Here is a 23,117-nt window from a genome sequence, read left to right on the forward strand (position 1 = left end):
ATCAGTCCCAGAGGATGAAATCAAGTGGGAAGAAACAGGATCCTGGAGAAATGGAGCGACGGCAGTCCTCAAACCAAACCTGAGGCCCTTCCCCTATCTGGACTTCCCAATTATGTTCATCAATAAATACCTTTGGCCGGGCGCGGTGGCTCACACCTGTAATCCCAGCACTTGGGGAGGCTGAGACGGGTGGATCACCTGAAATCAGGGGTTCAAGACCAGCCTGGGCAACACAGCGAAACCCTGTCTGTACTAAAAATACGAAATTAGCGGGCGTGGTAGCATGTGCTTGTAATCCCTGGCTACTCAGAAAGCTAAGGCAGGAGAATCACTTGAACTCGGGAGGCGGAGGTTCCAGTGAGCCGAGATCGCGCCACTGCACTCTAGCCTGGGCAGCAAGAGCGAACGGAACGCCATCTCAAAATAAATAAATAATAAATAATTACCTTCTACTGACTGAGCCAGTTGGCTTTTTGTTTTTGGTTAGTTGCAACTGAGAACATCCAAGTGAATATACGCCTGATCTGACACAATCCCCCCCAAAACACACACTGACAACCCCATTAAATGCTCCTGGGTGCAGATGCAGGGAGGGGTCTGGTGAGCTCTGAGGAGCTGTGCTTGGTCATCGAACCATGTGGCCCTCAACAGGTCGGTCGCCACCCTGCTACCCGGTGACAAGCCCTGGCTGTCATACGGTGCCCAAGCAGCCATGCCCTCGACTGAAAATGTGCAGCTGGTGACTGGGTCACCCATTCAGAAGTCCCAGTAAATCCCGCATCTGAGAATGCCCCCTCCCCATAGGGAAGGGCCCGCCCTCCATGCTGGGCCCTGTTATTTTTCTCGGCAAAAGTATTCACATTTCTAAGCCCTGTGGGGTCTTACTTCACCCCTAGAATGTGCCTGTAGGATTCATCGTGACCAAATGACCACACGTTGCAGAACTCCAACCAAAGAGCCACAGTCTCTCTCTCTTTTTTTTTTTTTTTGTTGTTGTTGTTGTTGTTGAGAACAGAGTCTCACTCTGTCTCCCAGGCTGGAGCGCAGTGGCACGATCTCGGGTCACTGCAAGCTCCGCCTCCCAGGTTCACGCCATTCTCCTGCCTCACCCTCCGGAGTAGCTGGGACTACAGGCGCCCGCCACCACGCCCAGCTAATTTTTTTGTATTTTTAGTAGAGACAGGGTTTCACTGTGTTAGCCAGGATGGTTTCGATCTCCTGACCTCGTGATCTGCCCACCTTGGCCTCCCAAAGTGCTGGGATTACAGGCGTGAGCCACCACGCCTGGCCAAGCCACATTCTTTATGCTTTTTTTTTTTTAATTTTGTTGTTGAGAAAGGGTGTCACCCTGTCACCCAGGCTGGAGTGCAGTGGTATGATCATAGCTTACTGCAGCCTCAAATTCCTGGGCTCAAGCCATCCTCCCACTTCAGCCTCCCAAGTAGTTGGGACCACAGGTGTGCACCACCACACCTGGTATTTAAAATTTTTTTTTTTGTAAAGACAGGGTCTCACTATGTTTCCCAGGCTAGTCTCGAACTCCTGGTCTCCAACAATCCTCCCACCAGCTTCCCAGAGCACTGGGACTACAGGTATAAGCCACCGCACCTGGCCCAAAGCCACATTCTTTTCCCAATCACTACATACCTCTCACCTCTAAACTTACTCTGTCAGCTCCAATTCACCCTCCAAGATTCAACCAAAATGTTACTTATGCAGGGCAATTCCCTGAGGCACCAGCACTGCCTCGGGAGGGCCCGGGGCTCCCAGTACTTCTCCTTAGTAGCTCTCATCACACGTGCAATTGAATAATGGTGGGCAAGGCTGCTGGCTTAATTGCTGTCTCCCCTGCTAGGTCAAAAGCACCAAGTATGCATGGATGGTGTTTGTCTTATTCTTTATTCGCTCTGCATGGCAAAGAGACCAACACAGATATTTTTTGGGGTGCAGACAGGAAACAAAGATTCTTTGTGAAGCTGCTCTGGCCACTGGGCAGTCTGCAGAGTGTCGTGGTTTGAGATGGGATCTGTAGGTCGGCTTCCTGGGTGCGGCTCCTGAGCCTTCCCCGGCCAGCTGTGTTCACTGCACAACGTCCGTAAGCTCTCTGAGCTGAGGATCGAGGAGAAACTGCATGTGATCGTGGCTGACGGGAGATGCCACTCATCCTCAAATCTAGGTGGATGTACGAGGAGCGAGGGCCGAGAGGCTGAGCATGGAGCACACAGCATATAGTAGGAGCCCAGGAACTGTGAACAGTAATAATTATTCTCCAGCTGGGCATGGTGACTCCCACCTGTAATCCCAGCACTGTGGTAGGCCAAGGCAGGCAGATCACCTGAGGCCAGGAGTTCGAGACCAGCCTGGGCAACATGGTGAAACCCCGTCTCTCCAAAAGAACACAAAAATTAGCCAGGTGTGGTGGCGTGTGCCTGTAATCGCAGCTACTCGGGAGGCTGAGGCAGGAAGATCATTTGAACCTGGGAGGCGGAGGTTGTAGTGAGCTGAGAGCACGCCACTGCACTCCAGCCTGGGCAACAGGAGTGAAATCCAGTCTCAAAAAGAAAAAGAAAGGAAAGGAAAGGGAAGGAAGAGGGAAGGAGAAGAGAAGGAGAAGGGAAGGAGAAGGGAGGAAAAAGAGAGAAAGAAGCGAAGGGAAGAGAAGAGAAGAGAAGAGAAGAGAAGAGAAGAGAAGAGAAGAGAAGAGAACAATGTGACCAGGCATGGTGGCTCATGCCTACAATCCCAGCACTTTGGGGGGCCAAAAGAGGATGATCACTTGAGTCCAGGAGTTCAAGACCCATCTGGGCAACACAGCAAGACCCCATCTCTACAAAAAAATACAAAAATTAGCCAGGCATGGTGGTGCACAACTGTAGTCCCAGGTATTCAGGAGGCTAAGGTGGCAGGATCACCTGAGCCCGGGAGTTCAAGGCTACAGTGAGCTATGATTGCACCACTGCACTCCAGCCTGAGAAACAGAGTGAGACCTTGCCTCAAAACACAGACACCCACACACAATGTTCTCTAATATTCAAGTTTTGCATTGTTCACTGTGTAGGTAAGGGATGCATAATTTCACAGAAAATTTTGCCACAAACCTCAACAGTCTTCTCTACACATGGCTCCTGAGTGTGGTGGGCATTCTCAGATGGCCGCAGGGTCCCCACCTCCCAATGCTCATGCCTTGTGGGGTACCATCCCCTTGAGTGTGTGCAGGTCCTGAGGCTCACCCCTGCCTGGTGGGGTACAGCAAAGGTGAGGAGTGGGCATCACATATGATTCATGGTAACATCTGCCTTGCTGGGGAACTCTCTCCCTTGCTGGCTTTGAGGGAGCCAGCTGCCGTGTCATGAGTGGCTGTAAGAGGATCCCGTGGCCAGGAGCTGAGGGCAGCCTCTTGTCCACAGCCAAGGAAGTAAATGCTGGAAACAACCAAGTGCACTTGGGAATAGACCCTTCCTCAGTCGAGCCTCAGATGAGAATGCAGCCCCAGCATAGATTGCAGCCTTCGGAAGACCCAGTAAAGCCATGCCTGGACTCCTGACCCACAGACAGCGGGCCCCAGGCCTTCACTGGGGGAAGCTTTATATACAAACATATATATACACATACATATATACATATATACATATATATGTATATATGGATATATCCTCCTGCTTCAGCCTCCTTTATTTCTTTTTCCAGTCTTGCTATGTCACCCAGGAGTGTAGCAGCACAATCTCAGCTCACTGCAACCTCTGGCTTCTGAGTTAGAGCAATTCTCCTGCCTCAGCCTCCCAAGTAGCTGGGACTACAGGTGCACAGCACCACTTCTAGCTAAATTTTGTATTTTTAGTAGAGACGGGGTTTCACCATGTTGGCCAGGCTGGTCTTGAACTCCTGACCTCAGGTGATCCGCCCACCTCAGCCTCCTAAAGTGCTGGGATTACAGGCATGAGCCACCACGCCCAGCCTGACCCATTTTCAACTCTAGAAAATGTGTCTTCATTATCCCTTCAAAACCTCCTACTCCCCACTTTTCTTCTGCCTTCCTGGGACATCTGTTCAACAGATATTAGCATTGTTGCTTCTGTTCTCCATATCCCTGACCTCTTCTCTTACATACTTCTTGTTCCTGTTTCATTTTGGTAAGACACAGATCTTCATCTCTTTTATAGGCCTTTTTTTTTTTTTTTTTTTTTTTGAGACAGAGTCTTTCTCTGTCGCCCAGGCTGGAGTGCAGTGGCACAATCTCAGCTTACTGCAAGCTCCGCCTCCCAGGTTCACACCATTCTCCTGCCTCAGCCTCCAGAGTAGCTGGGACTACAGGCACCCGCCACCACACCCGGCTAATTTTTTGTATTTAGAGATGGGGTTTCACCGTGTTAGCCAGGATGGTCTTGATCTCCTGACCTTGTGATTCGCCCGCCTCGGCCTCCCAAAGTGCTGGGATTACAGGCGTGAGCCAACGCGCCCAGCTGGCTTTTTTTTTTTTTAATGAGATAAGATCTCACTCTGTTGTCCAGGCTGGAGTGCAGTGGCATGATCATAGCTCTTGGCAGCCTCAATCTTCCTGGCCCAAGTGATCCTCCCACCCCAGCCTCCTGAGTAGCTGGGAATACAGGTGCACCCCATCACACCCAGCTTATTATTATTTTTTTCTTTTGAGAAGGAGTCTCGCTCTGTCGCCTGGGTGGAGTGCAGTGGCACGATCTCAGCTCACTGAAGCCTCTGCCTCCCGGGTTCAAGCAATTCTCCTGTCTCAGCCTCCCAAGTAGGTGGGACTACAGGTGTCTGCCAGCATGCCCAGTTAATTTTTGCATTTTTAGTAGAGATGGGGTTTCACCTTGTTGGTCAGGTTGGTCTTCAACTCCTGACCTCAGGTGATCCACCCGCCTTGGCCTCCCAAAGTGCTGGGATTACAGGCGTCAGCCACCGCACCCGGCCGTAATTGTTTATTTTTTTGTAGAGATGGGGGTCTCAGTATGTTGCCCAGGTTGGTCTCAAACTCTTGGGCTCAAGCAATCCTTCCACCTCAGCCTCCCAAGTACCTGGGACTACAGGTGTGAGTCACTGCATCCAGCTAAGTTTCTATATTTCTTTGTAGCGACGGCGTGTCACTATGTTGCCCAGGTGGCCTTGAATGCCTGGCCTCAAGCAATTCTCCCATCTCAGCATCCCAAGGCCTGTTTCATTTGTTGTAACATATTGCCATCCTGTCCTACTGCCCTGCTTCTGTCATCCGGTTTATAGCTATTCGGTCTGGCAGTGTGTCTTGGGAAAGGAGAGAGGTCATGATCTCGCTGGGTATTCACAGAGATGCCACCACAATCCAGGTACTTAACTGCACCAGCACCACAAGACTCCCTCCCAGTGACCCTTAATAATTACGCCACCCCATCCCTATCCCCTAGAGATCAGTCATCTGTTCCCCATCTCTGTTACTTTATGGATGTCATACAAACAATACCACAAAAGATCCCTTCGGGACTGGTTTTCATCTACATAATCTTTTAGAGTTTCGTCCAAGTTGTTGCATGTAGCAATTGTTTCCATTTCTGAGTCAAATAGTTGTCTAATCTCCACATGTGTGAAGATTTCCCTGCTGTCTGCTGCTGATGGTAAGTTTGATTCCATTATTGTCAGAGAAGGCATTCTGTGCAAGTCTTTTTTTTTTTTTTTTTTTTTTTTTTTTTTTTGTGGAGATGGAGTTTCACTCTTGTTGCCCAGGCTGGAGTGCAATGGCACAATCTCGGCTCACTTCAACCTCCACCTCCCGGGTTCAAGTGATTCTCCTGCCTCAGCCTCTCGAGTAGCTGCGATTACAGGATGCGCCGCCATGCACAGCTAATTTTTTGTATTATAGTAGAGACGGGGTTTCACCACATTGGTCAGGCTGGTCTTGAACTCCTTACCTCAAGTGATCTGCCTGCCTCGGCCTCCCAAAGTGCTGGGATTACAGGTGTTAGCCACCACACCTGGCCCTCGGTGCAAGTCTTTTACATTTGCTAAGGTTTGCCTTATGGCCCAGGATATGGTCTATCTTGGTCTATGTTCTGAGGACACTAGAAAAGAATGTGAATTCTGTGATTGTTGAGCAGTTTGTTCTATAAATGTCAGTTAGATCCTGTTGGTTAATGGTGTTGCTCTGCTATACCTTGATGACTATCTGCCTAGTTATTCTAGCAGCTGCTGAGTTACGGGCTGAAGTTGTCAAATACAACAGCAGCTTTCTCTCTTTCTCCTTTCAGTTCTGTCAGTTCCTGTTTTACACATGTTGAAGGTCTGTTGTTTGCTGTATACACATTTGGGATTGCTGTATCTTCCCACTGAGTTCTTTCATCATTATGTAATGTCCCTCTTTCCCAAGGAATTTCAACAGCCAATCCTGCTTTTTAAAATTAATGTTTACATGATACACTTTTGCCATCCTTTTACTTTCAACCTGCCTATGTTGTGTTTGAAGTGAGCTTCAGCATATTGTAGACATCATATAGTTGGGTCAGGTTTTGTATCTATTTGGCGAACCTCTGTCTTCTAATTGTTGTGTTTAGGCCATTTACATTTAAATTAGTGATATCGTAGGGCTTACGCTTGCCATTTAATCATCTGTGTTTGTTCTCTCATGCTTTACTGTGGGATACTTGAAGGTTTTTTAGAATTCCACGTTATATTTTTGAGGATATCACCACATACGTATATAACTCATCAGTCTATCAGCATCTATGATTTACCACCTTGAAGGAGTGTAAACCTTCCTTCCACTTAAGTCCCTAACCCTTCTCACTGTTAAATACCTGGTCGTAGATGTTTCCTCCACGTACATCACGCACCACATCAGTGTTGTAATTTTTCCTTCAACCATCAAATATGATTAAAGAAACTCCTGAGGTGAAAGATGGTCAGTGACATTTACTTCTATTTTTATCCACTCCATTGTTCTCAACTTTCTGGAGGCCCCAGCCCTCTTCTGTTAAAATTATCTTTCTGGGCCAGGCACGGTGGCTCACGCCTGTCATCCCAGCACTTTGGGAGGCAGAGGCAGGCGGATCACCTGAGGTCAGGAGTTCAAGACCAGCCTGACCAACACGGAGAAACCCTGTCGCTGCTAAAAATAAAAAATTACTCGGGCGTGGTGGCACATGCCTGTAGTCCCAGCTACTCGGGAGGCTGAGGCAGAAGAATTGCTTGAACCTGGGAGGCGGAGGTTGCAGTGAGCCAAGATCGTGCCATTGCACTCCAGCCTGGGCAACAAGAGCGAAACTCCATCTCAAAAAGAAAAAAAAATTATCTTTCTGGTTACAGGGTATCCTTTAGGCATTCCTTAAAGGTAGGTCTGCTAGCAATAAATTCTATTAGTTTGCCTGTCTGAGAATATCTTTACTCCTCCATTCCTGAAGGATAGTTTTGCTGGGTAGAGGACTCACAGTCAACAGCTCTTTCTCCTGTACAGTTGAACAATGGCACGTCACTTCCTCCTGGACTTTTGTGGTTTTGGTTAAGAAATCTGCCTTCATTCAAACTGGTGTTCCTCTCTAGGCAAGACATCATTTCTCTCTGGCAGTTAGTATTTTTCCTCCCCCTGTCTTTAGTTTCCAGGAGTTTAATAGTTTAATTGTGATGTGTCTTACTATGGGTTTTTGGAGGGCTTATCCTACGAAGGCTTGTTCAGTTCTGGAATCTGTGGATTTATGTTTTTCATTGAATTGGGGGAGTCTTCAGCATTTTTTTTTTTTTTTTGAGATGGAGTCTTACTCTGTCACCCAGGTTGGAGTGCAGTGGCATGATCTCAGCTTACTGCAACCTCCATCTCCTGGGTTCAGGCAATTCTCGTGCCTCAGCCTCCCTGAGTAGCTGGGATTCCAGGTACCCGCCACCACACCCAGCTACTTTTTTTTTCAGTAGAGATGGGGTTTCACCATGAGGCCAGGCTGGTTTTGAATTCCTGACCTCAGGTGAGCCGCCTGCCTTGGCCTCACGAAGTGCTGGGATTACAGGCGTGAGCCACCAAGCCTCGCCTGGTTCTTATGACTGCTTTAAAATTCTTGGCAGATGATTCTAACATGTGACCTATATGGAATTCACATCTGTTACCTTACCATGGTCAGATTGTGGCTTTCCTGGTTCTTGGTAAGACAAGTGATTTCCAGATGTATCCTGGACATTTGGGTTACGATGTTTGCAGACTCCTGGTCCTACTTTAATCTACTTTAGCAGACAGTTGCTCTGTTCAGGTTCACGGTGTAGATTTCAGCCTATTTTTGCGGCCTGTCATTCTAACAGCAGTTTTGTCTTCAGAGCCCTGGCACTGCCCTCCTGGTCTGCTTTATTCTTCTGGCCTTCCTGGGGCTGCTGCTCATTTCCCATTGGTGGCACCTGCAGGGGTGAAAGGTACCTCCCTGGGCCACCTGCTGTCACTGGGCTACGTTTTGCTGTGTCAAGATAGAACATGCTCATTCTGGGTCTGTTTGTGCTGAGAGGAAGGGCAGACTTCAGGCTCCTCTGACACTACCTGTGCCGTGCAGACTGTCCACTGGAACCACAGTTGCGCAGCATAGGTTAATGCACCTGCAGTGGCTTTAAAATCGGCCCTGAAAGCAGACTGGAGTGGAGGTGGTAGCTACCCTCTGAGTTTCTGTTGGGCGTCCCCTTTCCCAGGGCTTTGGCCAGAGCAAGGAGGCTTTCCTTGGAGAATTTCTGTGCGTGACTGTTGGTTGTTCTGGGCTGCAGGCTTCCCTGGGGACTAGTGTAGGAACACACGAGAGAAAAAGAAAACCCAGGGGACCCACCACCTTGCTATTCTTCCAGTCCAGAGGTCTCTAGACCATCTGTCTTGCTGTCAACTCTCAAGCTCCTTTCCTCGTTGCCTGCTGAGTTATGTGCAGGGTATTTTGCTGTATTTCAATGGGAAGAGCAAGGAAAAGTGAAGTCCCACCACTGTAATTAAAGTGCTTATCATTTCTTGACTTCATTGCTGCCACAGCCTTCCAAGGGCTCCCGACCAATCCGTTCAACAGAAGCCAAAGGGGTCCTTGAAAAATGTGGACTCAATCTTGCCAATGCTCCCACCTTGAAATCGTTAGTCCCCCATGCTTTAGGACAAAGGCCCCCATGGCCAGGCGCCACCCATCTGCTCACGCCCTGCCTGCTCCCCTGTGAGCAGTGTCAGCCTCCCTCCGTTTGATACCTGGGGCTGCCATAACAAAGCACCCCAGGCTGGGTGGCTGAACGAGAGAAACTGATTTCTCAAGATCAGGGTGTCAGCAGGGCTGGCTCCTCCTGAGGTCCCTCTTCATGCTCATACTGTGTTCTCCCTGTATGCACATCTGTCTCCAAAATTTCTCCTTTTATGAGGACAGCAGTCACATTGGATGAGTGCCCAACCTGATGACTTCATCTCACCTCGATCACGTCTACAAAGACCTTGTCTCCAAACGCCTTGTCTCCAAATAGGGTCACATCCTGAGGTATGGGGGTTAGGACTTCAGCATGTGAATTTTGGGGAGGCACCATTCAGCCCATACCACCACCAATGAGGCCTTTGCTTATGCTATTTCCTCTCTCTACAACACCTCCCTGTCCCCTACCCCCACCTTTCACCTGGCTATGTGATGTGGTTTGGCTGTGTCCCCACCCAAATCTCATCTTGAATTGTAGCTCCCACAATTCCCACGTGTTGTGGGAAGGACCCAATGGGAGGTAACTGAATAATGGGGGTGGGTCTCTCCTGTGCTGTTCTCATGATATTGAATAAGTCTCACAAGATCTGATGGTTTTATAAGGGGGAGTTTCCCTGCACCAGCTCTCTGTCTCTCTTTGCCTGCCGCCATCCATGTAACATGTGACTTGCTCCTTCTTGCCTTCAGCCATGATTGCAAGTTCCCCAGCCATGTGGAACTCTGAGTCCACTAAACCTTTTCCTGTATAAATTACCCAGTCTTGGCTATGTCTTTATTAGCAGCATGGAAACGGACTAATATACCATGTTTACTTATTCTTCATATTTTGCCTCTGCTACCATTTGTTCAGGGAAGCCTTACAAGTCTAGTTCAACATCCCTTGACACTCATTCTCCCGGGACCACTGTGGTTAAACACATATTAATTTATCTTTCCATTAAGGGCTATCTCATCCTGCAAGATAAGATCTGGGAAAGCAGGGACCGTGGCCAGTTTCTACATCATTGTCATCCTGTCCCATGTGTTACAGATAGTGCCTGGTCAAACAAATGCCTGTTGGAGGAAACAATGAATTAAGAACGTTACTGAATATGCTACATAACGACATTTAAGAGGTACTGATGGGCTGGGCGTGGTGGCTCATGCCTGTAATCCCAGCACTTTGGGAGGCCGAGGCGGGTGGATCACGAGGTCAGGAGATCGAGACCATCCTGGCTAACATGGTGAAACCCCATCTCTACTAAAAATACAAAAAAATTAGCCAGGAGTGGTGACAGGCACCTGTAGTCCCAGCTACTCGGGAGGCAGAGGCAGGAGAATGGCGTGAACCTGGGAGGCAGAGCTTGCAGTGAGCGGAGAACGCGCCACTGCACTCCAGCCTGGGCGACAGAGCAAGACTCCATCTCAAAAATAAATAAATAAATAAATAAATAAAGAGGTACTGATGAACAACACCATTTTGCAACACGAAGATCAACAACAAAAAAGAAGGTCAAACTTGAAGTTCAGTCCTAAAATTACACACATTCTGCTTTTAGAAAACTGAGTGCACCATCACAGATGAGAAGTGCCTGGCTAACCAGACTTGGGGACTCCTGGTTTGCAGTGAGTGCTGTCAAATTCCCGTTCCAGGCTGGGCTCGCACCAACTCCGCCGCCAAGCTGTTTAGGCACCTCTGTCTCCACTCAAGTCCATACTCAAAGTCACTACTGTGAAACACTGTCCTGCTTTTAATTTCCAAGCTGCCTTGTTATTTCTTGGGAGTAGGCCAAGCTCACTTTAGGAGCAACTTAGTTTACAGTTTAACTTTGAAACAAAGATGATAACAGCCCTTTCCTGAAGCCAATCTCCTTCTTGCCTGGGGACCAGAATGCCTTTGTAAGACTAAGACATGGGCCACAAGATTAGAAATTGTGGTTTGAGTCATGTAGCTAGAGGCCACAAGATCCCAAACCTCCCGGATTGCTCCTTAGGATAACATCACTATTGTAAACTCTAAGATTGGTGCTCGAGATATTTTTCAGGCTCTGCATTCTGATGCACCAGCTGCCACCACCCACACCCCTAATCTGGCTCAACCAGTTCTGTGAGCCCACCCAAGAACAGAAGACAGCAAGAGAATCAACTTTGACGCTCCACTGTTTCATCTCCAACCCAACCAATCAGCACCGCCCTCTCCCTGGCCCCCTACCTGCCTAATTATCCTTAAATGACCCGTCTCAGGAATTTCAGAATCTGCTTTGAGTAATAAAGCTCTGGTGTCGTTTAGCCGGTTTCTGCATGTATTAAACTCTCTATTGAAATTCCCCTGTCTTGATAAATTGACTCCACCTGGGCAGCGAGTAAGGCGAACCTATTGGGCGGCTACACCTGAGATCAAATCACAGGTTGCACGTGAAGCCCAGACCAGGAACCCGTCTTACACCACAGGGGGGATCCAGTCCACAGAACCAGCGCCCTTCCCTCCTGGAACGGACCTTCCCAAAGCCAGAGGGGTTCTAGACGGCTCAAAAAGGGGTTTCCGGCTACCCTGGACCGATGCAGGGCACCCAGGTTCCTTCTCCAAGCACTCCAGGCCGCAGGGCAGGCTTCCCTAGGGGCAGGACCAGGCCTATAGCCCGGGGCCCGCATCCCAGGCGAGCTGCACCCTCCCGAGACCCTTCCCATCTGCGCAATGGGGACAGGGTAAGGCCCAGCAGGCCGGCTGGCGGGGGCTCCTGCGACAGTGCGGGACAGTAGGCGAGCACCGCCGGACGAGGGCCCAGGCCCACGTGCGCACCTGCTGGGAGGAAGGAGCTCGGCGCCCCGCCCCCAGCGCGGACCGGAAGTGCTGCCGTAATCCGCGCCGAGCGTCGCGAAAGCGCCGTTCCCCTTAGTGACCGGCGACGCGAGCAAAATGGCGGCGCCGGGGGTGGCGGAGGCCGTGGCGGCCTCACACCCGGCCGAGGGGGTCGAGATGGCGGAGGCGGCAGAGCTGAGCCGCGCCCTGAGCCGCCTGCTGCCGGGGCTGGAGGCCGACAGCAAACCGGGCCGGCGGCGCGCCTTGGAGGCCCTGCGGCGCGCGCTGGAGGAGCCGGGCCCTGCCGCCGACCCCACCGCTTTCCAGGGCCCCTGGGCGCGCCTGCTGCTGCCGCGCCTGCTGCGCTGCCTGAGCGACCCCGCCGAGGGCTGCCGCGCGCTGGCAGTGCACCTGCTGGGTCTGGGCCTGCGCCGCGCCGCGCGGCCCCGCGATGCCCTGCCGCGCCTGCTGCCCGCGCTCGCCGCGCGCTTGGCCGGCCCCGAGCCGGCGCGCCGCCCGCCCGAGGCCTGCGAGGAGCTGCGCTTGGCCCTTGTGCAGCTGCTGGGTCTGGCCGTGGACCTGTGCGGCGCCGCGCTCGCGCCCCACCTGGACGACGCTCTGCGCGCGCTGCGCTGCTCCCTGCTGGACCCCTTCGCCGCCGTGCGCCGCGAGAGCTGCAGCTGCGCCGCCGCCCTGGCGCAGGCCACGCCCGGTGAGCACCCCGGGCCCCGCTCGCACACCCCACACTCTCACCCCCACCTCCACCTCCACGGCCCCTCTCACAACCCCCGCGGCTCGGCCCCACCCCACAACATCCCGGCCACCCCCATGGCCCGCGTCCCCCACCCGCCTGCCCCAAAGACCCCGCCCGGCCGCCTCCTCTCACCACCACTGCGTCCCCTGCCTCACGTCCCGCCACCAACGCGCCCTTCACCCGCTCCCTTGCCCTCTACCCCCACGTACCTGTTGCCTGCGCTGCCACCTGCTCCTGCTTGGCCCTCACTCACGTCACCCCTGTGTCCCCCGCTCCCCGCCTCCACCCTCCACGCCCCAAGCCCCGCCCCCACCTGCCTGCTCCCTGTGCCCCCTCCACCTGCCTATCCTCTGCCGTCCTCCTCTTTGCATCCCGCCGTCCCGCGACCCTCACCCCCCACCCTCCTCCCTGCCTGAGCCCCCTCACCCAGGCCCACGAGCCAGCTCTCCTATCCAGATCCCTGGAAACCACCGCGGAAATTCCTGTTAAGCAGTTTGGGGTGGTGTGTGCCCCGATAGCTGCCCCCTTTCCTTCCCTCTGGGGGCTTGCAGGACTTGCATCTGGTTGAGGAGACACGCTGAGACTCTGCTCTGATCATTTCACTTTCTGTCCCATTCATCCTACTCCACTGCCTTCCCTTTCTGGTTTGGACCACTGTCCTAAGTGGAAGGAGGCCGCTTCTCCCCTCCACTTTATAACGTTCCGCATCATTTTTAGAGCTCTGATCTGATCTGGTCGTTCTGTTTCCTTAACTGGCCATTCCTGCAGGGCCTTGCCCTTTCCCTCCTCTGGCTGGGATGTGGAATGATAGCAGGCGCCGGCTTCCTGCTGGCGGGAAAGCTTTCCAGAGAGGGGAACACTGATGCTATAAATCGGTGGGCGGTAGGGAGCAGGAAAGCAGTGAGAGATCTGGCCAGCTCAGGCCGTCCCAGTGATATCCCAATGATGATTTGAATGTAGTGGAAAGTGCAGGGGGTGTCAATAGGAGTAGTAGACCCGAGTTCAGGTTCTTAAAAGATCACTGCAGCTGCATGGAGAATAGGTTCCAGAAGTAAAGGAAAAGCTGGACTTGGGGAAATGCCGAGATTTCCACGTTGGTTAACTTTGGATTTCACATGGTCCAGAATTCCTGTGGAGCTCGGGAAGAGCCTTGGGCTGGACACGGCCATTGAGAATTCCTGGCATTTAATGTATTTCTCTTTAGCCCTCAACCACTTCCCTATGCCATCTGTACATCAGCCCCACGGGTGCTCCTGCTTCCTCCAGGGAGCTCCTCCTGGCCTTGCCACATTCCCTCCCCGGACCGTAGGTCCCATAGGACAGCACCATGCCCGCCTGTGCCCCTGCCCGAGCACAGCCTGCCGGGGTATGTGCTCATGGTTGCTGTGGGGTGAGGGACTGTGCCTCTGCCTGGAGCGTCCCCTCATCTCCAGCACCTCTGGCCCTCCTCTCCCCTGGGTAGGGGGCCTCACCTCTGGCCTTGGTCACACTGGGCAGTGGCAGAGAGGTTGAAGAGCTCACCCAAAGTCTCACTGGAATGATGGTTTCCCAGACAAGCCCCAAGTAGTGCAGAGCTGAGGCAAGAGGCAGTGTGGATGCCAGAGACCCTTTGGTTCTGGCTTTTTTTTTTTTTTTCTTGGAGAGGGAGTTTCACTCTGTCTCCCAAGCTGGAGTGCAATGGGGTGATCTCGGCTCACTGCAACCTCCACCTCCTGCGTTCAAGCGATTCTCCTGCCTCAGCCTCCCAAGTAACTGGGATTACAGGCGCCCGCCACCTCTTGTTCTGACTTTCTGTGGGGACTTTACAAATAGGAAGTGCAGTGGCTTTGCCTAGAGTGGTTCTGGCCCAGCTTCCTGGAGGAGCCTGGGGTCTGGTCTCAGTTGGGGCTGGGAGTGCGGCCTCCCTGCTGTCCTCTGGGCTCGGCTTCTTTCTTGTGGCCTCCAGTGTCCCCCTCAGGCCTCCACCTTGGCTTCAGCAGGTCCAGGCTCTCCCATCTTCAGCCACAATAGGATTGCACCCCCAGCCTTTCCCTGCTGGTCCCTCTAAGCCCCCTGGGTTGCACAGGTGTCATCAAGGTGGGACACTTGTCCCTGAGCCTCTTCCTGTGCTGGGCGGTACAGAGCTCTGTTTGGCAGCCTGAGTTGTTTACTGTTCCTGCAGCAAGGACCTGGAGGGGAAGAGGAAGGGAGGTGAGGAGCTCCCAGGCGGGCAGCTGTCCTCTGAAAGCCCACAGAGCTGGGCAAGGCGTGTGGGAGCAGCTTTGGTAACTGGGGGCCTCCCTGTCCCTCAGACCACTTCCACATGCAGTCGGAGTCTCTGATCGGGCCCCTGATGCAGACCATCTCCCACCAGCACTGGAAGGTCCGTGTGGCCGCCATTGAAGCCACAGGTGCGGTGATCCAGTTTGGCAACGGGAAGTCCGTGGACGACGTGCTTTCCCATTTTGCTCAGCGACTGTTTGATGACGTCCCGCAGGTAACTGGTGTTTCTCCTGGACAGTCTGTTCCTCTCTCCACCACAGGCGGGCTGACGTGCTATTTTTAACTAACTCACTTGTTCTTTTTTCAGAATGCTTCATGCACCAAATGTCCTTTCATTATTCCTACTCACAGGATGTTCCTATTCACATCTTGGAAAAACTAGGAGAGAGCTGAACTGTTTTAATGTTTGGTGTTATGAATTCCAAGGGTGTGAGAAAGGATGGCTTGTGTAGTTATTGTCTCTTAGACACGGTGTGTGCTTCAGCAGTTGCAGAAGCTTCCTTAGTGCTCCCATCCATCAAGATGCACTTTCCTGAAAAGCCACCGTGGTTGGTGGACCTGGCCTGGGAGAATAGTGCAGTCAGGATTAGTTTGTTGGGGATAATTATGTTGTTGGGCTTTGGAACCCACCGAGAGACAGGCAGGCAGGCAGGCAGGAGTCCTACAGATGGGACTGAGTGTCGGCTTTACTGCTGGCAGAATCTGGCCTGGAGGGCATGTCTTGGATCTGAGACCCCAGTGACTTGCTAAAATGCCACACACTGTGGCCCCCAGGGAAGCTGAGCGACCTCTGATCTTTCTGTGTCTGAGTTACCTGTCAGCGTAGTCAGACGTGATCTTCTGTGTCTGGCTTCTTCACCACGCATGGCTCCAGGTTTCAGCCTTGCAGAGGTAGGTTTCCTGATGAGAAATGGCATGGAGGTGGTGAGTTGAAGAATCACTCGGGTATTCTGGGGCCAGGATGGAAGCCCTGACTCACTCCCTCGTCTGTGCGCTGGGGTCCACCTGTCGGGCCGGCTGTAGGTGTGACACAGCACCTGCCCAGGATGCCCCTGCTTTGCCTCCATGGCCAGGCTTCATTCCCGGGCGCGCTCCCTCCAGCGGTAGTGTGGCTGCCTTGGGGCTGTGCGCAGAGACACAGGGGGACCCTTCCCCACCAGGAGCCTTCGTTCACCCCCTTGGTCTCATCAGGCCAGCGGAAATTGAGTCACCATGTGTGCTGGCCGGCCCCTCCTGGAGCTGGTGTGGGTTCAGCACCAGGCAGCACAGAGGGCCCGTAAGCACATTAGGCTCTGCCCGGTGGGGAGAAAGTGGGCAGAGTGCGGGGTCAGTGTCCATGCTGCCTGGCACTTGGCAGCAGGCACTTCTGGCAATGACTGAATACTTGGGCTGCGGAGGGCAGTTCAGGGGGCCAGGGCAAGAACAGAGCCCAGTGAGAAGTGCAGGCAGCCGGCTGGTTTTCTCTCCCACCTTCCTTAAGCCTGAGGCAGAGTATGGCCAGCAAGGAACGTGGTGTCTGTGTCGTGGGCCAAGTCTTATTCCTCAAAACAGTGTGATGACTCTATGGAGAGCTCTGTGTGCATACTGAAGCTGCATAGCTGATAGCTGTCGGTGTAACCTACCGTCACTGTCTAAAAATACCGTCACTGTCTAAAAATACCGTCACTGTATCGATAGCTGTCTATAAATACTGGAACTCTGTGGCACTCTCTGTAAATACTGGAACTCTCTAGCTAGCTGCAGACGGTGTAACTCAGTGTAACTGTACCGTAACTGTAAAAATACCGTAACTGCGTGTCGATAGCTGTCTATACATGCTGTAACTGTATTGGTAGCTATGCATGAACCGCCTACTCTGTATCAGTAGCTGTTAGAAATCTGACATCACATCGTTGATCTGAAGCAAGCTTGTCCAACCTGCGGCCTGCGGGCCACGTGCTGCCTAGGACTGCTTTGAATGCCGCCCAGCACCAATTCATAAACTTTCTTAGAATGTTATGATATTTTTTTGTGATTTTTTTTCTTTTAGCTCGTCAGCCATCATTAGTGTTAGTGTTATTTTACGTATGGCCCAAGACAATTCTTCCAGCATGGCCCATTTCTTCCCAGTGGGGTTTGCATCTTGTTAGCAGAGACCCTGCACGGCCTTTCATGTGAGTTTCATGTGGAGTCGGGTGCTGCCCCTTTTACTCTGATCAGCCCTGGGACCCCATCCTGGAGCTCACTGTGCGCTCCTTGCAGACACCTCGAGCCCCTCAACAACCCAGGGATTGGAGCCCTGGGACCCCATCCCCTCTGCACAGAAGGTCCTGACTGCCTTCTGACTTGTAGAAAACCTTCCAGCAGCCTGCTAGACTAGGCTTAAATCACTCAACTTCACTGGAAGGGCCCAGAAATAACTTCATCTCCTCCTTACGAGGCTCAGAGGCCTCAGAGCTCGCTCAGATAGCTCAGCCAGGTGAGCCTCAGAGCAAGGTCAGGACGTGGGTGGTCTAGCCGCCCTGGAGCCTTAGGCCCCGGGACGGTGGTGTCTGAAGTTGTAGAAAGGGGGGTGTCCCAGTGTGCCAGGGGCTACTGCATCTCCCCACGTACACATGACTGGAGCTCCCAGCCAGGACACTGATGGCATCCAGAACGCCGGCGAGGCAGGCAGGACGGACGTATGGCCGTGCAGTTGTGAAGCAGGCCCTGAACAAACTGCCCTGTGCCGCCCTTAGGTGGGTGGCTTATGGACTTCGCCCTGCAAGGGTGCCCTGGTTGTTGCCAGGCCTGCAGTCGGCAGCTGCTCAGCTTTGCTGCAGTTTTCCTGCTCGATGTGTGCTGCTGGTGAGACCACCAGACCTGTTCTTGTCAAGAGGACCTTCCAGGAACATCGGATGTTACAGGAGAGGCTGGGGCTGCATGGACAGCTTTTCAGAGATGAGTATTTGTCACGTTCCTGCCAAGTACCTGTTTGGCATTTGTATGCCTTCTTTTGATAAATGTCTATTCAGATCTGTCCATTTTTAAATCGGGTTATTAGATTTTTTATCTATTGAGTTTGAGCACCTTATGGATTCTGGTTGTGAGTCCCTTTTCCGATGGGTATTTATGCAGCTGTTTTCTCCCATCCTGTGGGTCGTCTCCTCACTGTTGATGGTTTTCTTTGCTGTGCAGAAGCTTTTTAACTTGGTATGATCCCATTTGCCCATTCCTTCTTTGGTGGCCTGTGCTTTGGGCATTTTACTCAAGAAACCTTTGTCCAGACCATATCCCAGAGAGTTTCCGCAATGTTTTCTTGTAGTGGTTTCATAGTTTGAAGTCTTAGATTGAGGTCTTTAATCCATTTTGATTTGACTTTTGTACATGGCGAGAGACAGGGGTCCAGTTTCATTCTTCTGCATATGGATATCTAGTTTTCCCAGCACCATTTATTGAAGAAACTGCCCTTTCCCCAAGGTATGTCCTTAGCACCTTTGTCAAAATAAGTTCACTGTAAGTGTATGGATTTAATTTCTGAGTTCTCTATTCTGTTCCATCGGTCTGTGTGTCTGTTTTTATGCCAGTGCCATGCTGTTTTGATTGCTGTAGTTCTGTAGTATAAATTTTTTATGCCAGTGCCATGCTGTTTTGGTCGCTGTAGCTCTGTAGTATAAATTGAAGTCAGGTAATGTGATCCCTCAGGTTTTTTGTTTGTTTGTTTTTGTCATGTTTTTTGCTCAGGATGACTTTGGCTCCTCAGGGTCTTTTGAGGTTCCATATAAATTTTAGGATTATTTTTTCTGTTTCTGTGGAGAATGTCATTGGTATTTTGATAGGGATTACACTGAGTCTGTAGATTGCTTTGGGTGGTTTTGACATTTTAACAGTATTGATTCTTCCAGTCCATGAACATGGAGTATGTTACCATTTTTTGTGTGTGTCTTCTTCAATTTTCTCACATCAGTGTTTTGTAGTTTTCATTGTAGAGATCTTTCACTTCTTTGGTTAAGTTAATTCCTAGGTATCTTATTTTGTTTGTAGCTATTGTAAATGGAATTACTTTCTTGATTTCTTTTTCAGATTTGTTCACTGTTGGCATGTAGAAATGCTACTGGTTTTTGTTTGGTGATTTTTGTATCCTGCAACTTTACTGAATTTATCTGTTCTAATTTTTTTTGTGTGTGGAGTCTTCAGGTTTTTCCAAATGTAAGATTATATCATCTGCAAACAAGGATAATTCTCTTGCTTTTCCATTTAGATTCTCTTTATTTCTCTTCTCTGATCGTTCTAGCTAGTGCTTCCAGTACTGTGTTGACTAACAGTGGTGAAAGCGAGCATCCTTGTCTTGCTCCAGATTTAGAAGAAAGCCTTTGAGTTTTATCCCCATTCAGTGTGATACTAGCTGTGAGTCTCGTATATGGCTTTTTTTGTGCTGAGGTATTTTCCTTCTATACCCAGTTTTTTGAGGATTTTTATCATGAAGGGATGTTGAATTTTATGCTTTTTCTGCATCAGTTGAAATAATCACATAGTTCTTGTCCTTCATTCTGCTAATATGATGTGTCACATTGGTGGATTTGTGTATGTTGAGCCATCCTTGTATACCTGGAATAAATCCCACTTGGTCATGATGAATGATCTTTCTAATGTGCTGTTGAAACACTGTCTTGTTGAGGAAATTTTGCATCTGTATTCTTCAGGGATATTGTCCTGTAGTTTTCTTTTTCGATTGCATCTTTGTCTGGTTCTGGTATCAGGGTAGTACTGTCCTCATAAATTAAGCTTGGAGGTATTCTTTCCTCTTCTATTTCTTGGAATAGTTTGAGTAGGGGTGACCTTAGTTCTTTAAATGTTTGATAAAATTTGGCAGTGAAGTACTGGGTCCCAGGCTTTTCTTTGCTGGGTGGCTTTTCATTGCAGCTTCAATATCATTACTTGTTACTGGTCTGTTCGAGGTTTGGATTTCTTTATGATTGAATCTTGGTAGGTTGTATGTGTCTAGGAATTGATCCATTGTTTCTAGGTTTTCCAATTTGTTGGCATATAGTTGCTCATGGTGTAGTTGCTCACGGTGCAGGTGCTCACGGTGCAGGTGCTTACGGTGCAGCTGCTCACGGTGCAGGTGCTCACGGTGCAGCTGCTCACGGTGCAGCTGCTCACGGTGCCAGTGCTCATGGTGTCGGTGCTCACGGTGTCACAGTGTCGGTGCTCACGGTGCAGTTGCTCACAGTGCCGGTGCTCACGGTGTCGGTGCTCATGGTGCAGCTGCTCACGGTGTTGGTGCTCACGGTGCCGGTGCTCACGGTGCAGCTGCTCACGGTGCAGCTGCTCATGGTGTCGGTGCTCATGGTGCAGCTGCTCACGGTGCAGTTGCTCACGGTGTCGGTGCTCACGGTGCAGTTGCTCATGGTGTCGGTGCTCATGGTGCCGGTGCTCACGGTGCAGTTGCTCATGGTGTCGGTGCTCACGGTGCAGTTGCTCACGGTGCAGTTGCTCATGGTGTCGGTGCTCACGGTGCAGGTGTTCACGGTGTCGGTGCTCACGGTGCCGGTGCTCACAGTGCAGTTGCTCATGGTGTCGGTGCTCACGGTGCAGTTGCTCACGGTGTTGGTGCTCACGGTGCCGGTGCTCACGGTGCAGGTGCTCACTGTGGCGGTGCTCATGGTGGCGGTGCTCACGGTGCAGTTGTTCACGGTGTTGGTGCTCACGGTGGCGGTGCTCACGGTGCAGTTGCTCACAGTGTCGGTGCTCACAGTGTCGGTGCTCACATTGTCGGTGCTCACGGTGCAGTTGCTCACGGTGCAGCTGCTCACGGTGTCGGTGCTCACGGTGCAGTTGCTCATGGTGTCCGTGCTCACGGTGCAGGTGCTCACAGTGTCGGTGCTCACGGTATAGTTGCTCATGGTGTAGTTGCTCATGGTGTCGGTGCTCACAGTGCAGTTGCTCATGGTATCGGTGCTCACGGCGCAGGTGCTCACGGCGCAGGTGCTCACGGTGCAGTTGCTCACGGTGCAGTTGCTCACGGTGCAGTTGCTCATGGTGTCGGTGCTCACGGTGCAGTTGCTCACGGTGCTGGTGCTCACGGTGTCGGTGCTCACCCTGCAGTTGCTCACAGTGCAGTTGCTCACGGTGCAGGTACTCACGGTATAGTTGCTCACAGTGTAGTTGCTCACGGTGTCGGTGCTCACGGTGCAGTTGCTCATGGTGTCGGTGCTCACAGTGCAGTTGCTCACGGTGCAGTTGCTCATGGTGTCAGTGCTCACGGTGCAGGTGCTCACGGTGCAGTTGCTCACAGTGCAGTTGCTCACGGTGTCGGTGCTCACAGTGCAGTTGCTCACGGTGCCGGTGCTCACAGTGTCGGTGCTCATGGTGTCGGTGCTCACGGTGCAGTTTCTCACGGTGCAGTTGCTCACGGTGTCGGTGCTCACGGTGCAGGTGCTCACGGTGTCGGTGCTCACGGTGCCGGTGCTCACAGTGCAGTTGCTCATGGTGTCGGTGCTCACGGTGCAGTTGCTCACGGTGTTGGTGCTCACGGTGCCGGTGCTCACAGTGCCGGTGCTCACGGTGGTGGTGCTCACGGTGCAGGTGCTCACTGTGGCGGTGCTCACTGTGGCGGTGCTCACTGTGGCGGTGCTCAAGGTGCAGTTGTTCACGGTGTTGGTGCTCACGGTGGCGGTGCTCACGGTGCAGTTGCTCACAGTGTCGGTGCTCACAGTGTCGGTGCTCACAGTGTCGGTGCTCACGGTGCAGTTGCTCACGGTGCAGCTGCTCACGGTGTCGGTGCTCACGGTGCAGTTGCTCATGGTGTCGGTGCTCACGGCGCAGGTGCTCACGGTGTCAGTGCTCACGGTATAGTTGCTCATGGTGTAGTTGCTCATGGTGTCGGTGCTCACAGTGCAGTTGCTCATGGTATCGGTGCTCACGGCGCAGGTGCTCACTTTGCAGTTGCTCACGGTGCAGTTGCTCACGGTGTCGGTGCTCACGGTGCAGTTGCTCACGGTGCCGGTGCTCACGGTGTCGGTGCTCACGGTGCAGTTGCTCACGGTGCAGTTGCTCACGGTGCAGGTACTCACGGTATAGTTGCTCACAGTGTAGTTGCTCACGGTGTCGGTGCTCACGGTGCAGTTGCTCATGGTGTCGGTGCTCACAGTGCAGTTGCTCACGGTGCAGTTGCTCATGGTGTCAGTGCTCACGGTGCAGGTGCTCACGGTGCAGTTGCTCACAGTGCAGTTGCTCACGGTGTCGGTGCTCACAGTGCAGTTGCTCACGGTGCCGGTGCTCACAGTGTCGGTGCTCACGGTGTCGGTGCTCACAGTACAGTTGCTCACGGTGTCGGTGCTCACGGTGTAGTTGCTCATGGTGTCAGTGCTCACAGTGTAGTTGCTCATGGTATAGTTGTTCACTGTGTCGTTGCTTATATTGTAGTTGCTTATGGTGTGGTTGCTCGTATGCTAGTTGCTCATGGTGTAGCTGCTCACAGTGTCATTGCTCATGGTGTCGCTGCTCACAATGTTGTTATGGTGTAGTTGATCACAGTCTCTAATGATGCTTTGAATTTCTGTAGTATCAGTTGTGTAATGTCCCCTTTTTGATCTGATTTTATTTACTTGGATCTTTTTCTTAGTCTGGTTAAAGGTGTGTCGATTTTGCTTATCTGTTCAAAAAGCTAACTTTTCATTTTGTTTGTCTTTTGTATTTTTTTGTTTCGATTTCATTTATTTCTGCTCTTATTTCTTCTACTAACTTTGGGTTTGGTTTGCTCTTGCTTTCCTAGTTCTTTTCGACACAGCGTTAGGTTGCTCTTTGAAGTTGCCTGCTTTTTGGCTGTAGGTGCTGATTGCTATACACTTGCCTCCTAGTGCTGCTTTTGTTGTTTTGGCATATTGTGTTTCCATTTTCATTTAAGAATTTTTTAAATTTCCTTCTTAATTTTGTCATTGACCCACTGGTCATTCAGGAGCATATTATTTAATTTCCATGTATTTGTATAGTTTCCAAAGTTCTTGTTATTAATTTCAGTGTCCTGTTTTAAGGCTTGTTTCGTGGCCTAACATATGGTCTATCCTTGAGAATGATCCATGTGCTGAGGAGAAGAATGTGTATTATGTAGCTGTTTGATGCAGCGTTCTATAAATATCTATTAGGTACATTAGGTCTATAGCGCAGATTAAGTCCGATGTTTCTTTGTTGATTTTTGTCT

At 51.4% G+C, this 23,117-nt stretch overlaps 3 protein-coding genes across 4 annotated transcripts in view; 2 read left to right on the top strand and 1 right to left on the bottom strand.

Moving 5' to 3' along the window:
* Positions 1–23,117, bottom strand: part of PRKAR1B (protein kinase cAMP-dependent type I regulatory subunit beta) — a 329,737-nt gene that overhangs the window by 169,513 nt on the left and 137,107 nt on the right. The window contains exon 1 of one of the 2 annotated variants that reach the window (XM_050784249.1): positions 12,547–12,620. The exons of the other annotated variant lie outside the window; for it this stretch is intronic. The gene's annotated coding sequence lies outside the window, so the exon portion shown is untranslated. Of the gene's footprint in view, positions 1–12,546; positions 12,621–23,117 lie in introns of those variants that run through there. 2 annotated transcript variants of the gene reach the window in all.
* The window catches only part of SUN1 (Sad1 and UNC84 domain containing 1), a 160,355-nt gene that overhangs the window by 2,298 nt on the left and 134,940 nt on the right, over positions 1–23,117 (top strand). The gene's annotated exons all lie outside the window — the stretch shown is intronic.
* The window catches only part of DNAAF5 (dynein axonemal assembly factor 5), a 55,795-nt gene continuing 44,735 nt past the window's right edge, over positions 12,058–23,117 (top strand). Inside the window, exons 1-2 of the mRNA XM_050784311.1 lie at positions 12,058–12,652; positions 14,986–15,170. Coding sequence (XP_050640268.1) covers positions 12,058–12,652; positions 14,986–15,170 — 780 coding nt within the window. The remainder of the gene's footprint in view (positions 12,653–14,985; positions 15,171–23,117) is intronic.

This window comes from Macaca thibetana, chromosome 3 (assembly GCF_024542745.1).
Source record: "Macaca thibetana thibetana isolate TM-01 chromosome 3, ASM2454274v1, whole genome shotgun sequence".
Taxonomy (NCBI): domain Eukaryota; kingdom Metazoa; phylum Chordata; class Mammalia; order Primates; family Cercopithecidae; genus Macaca; species Macaca thibetana.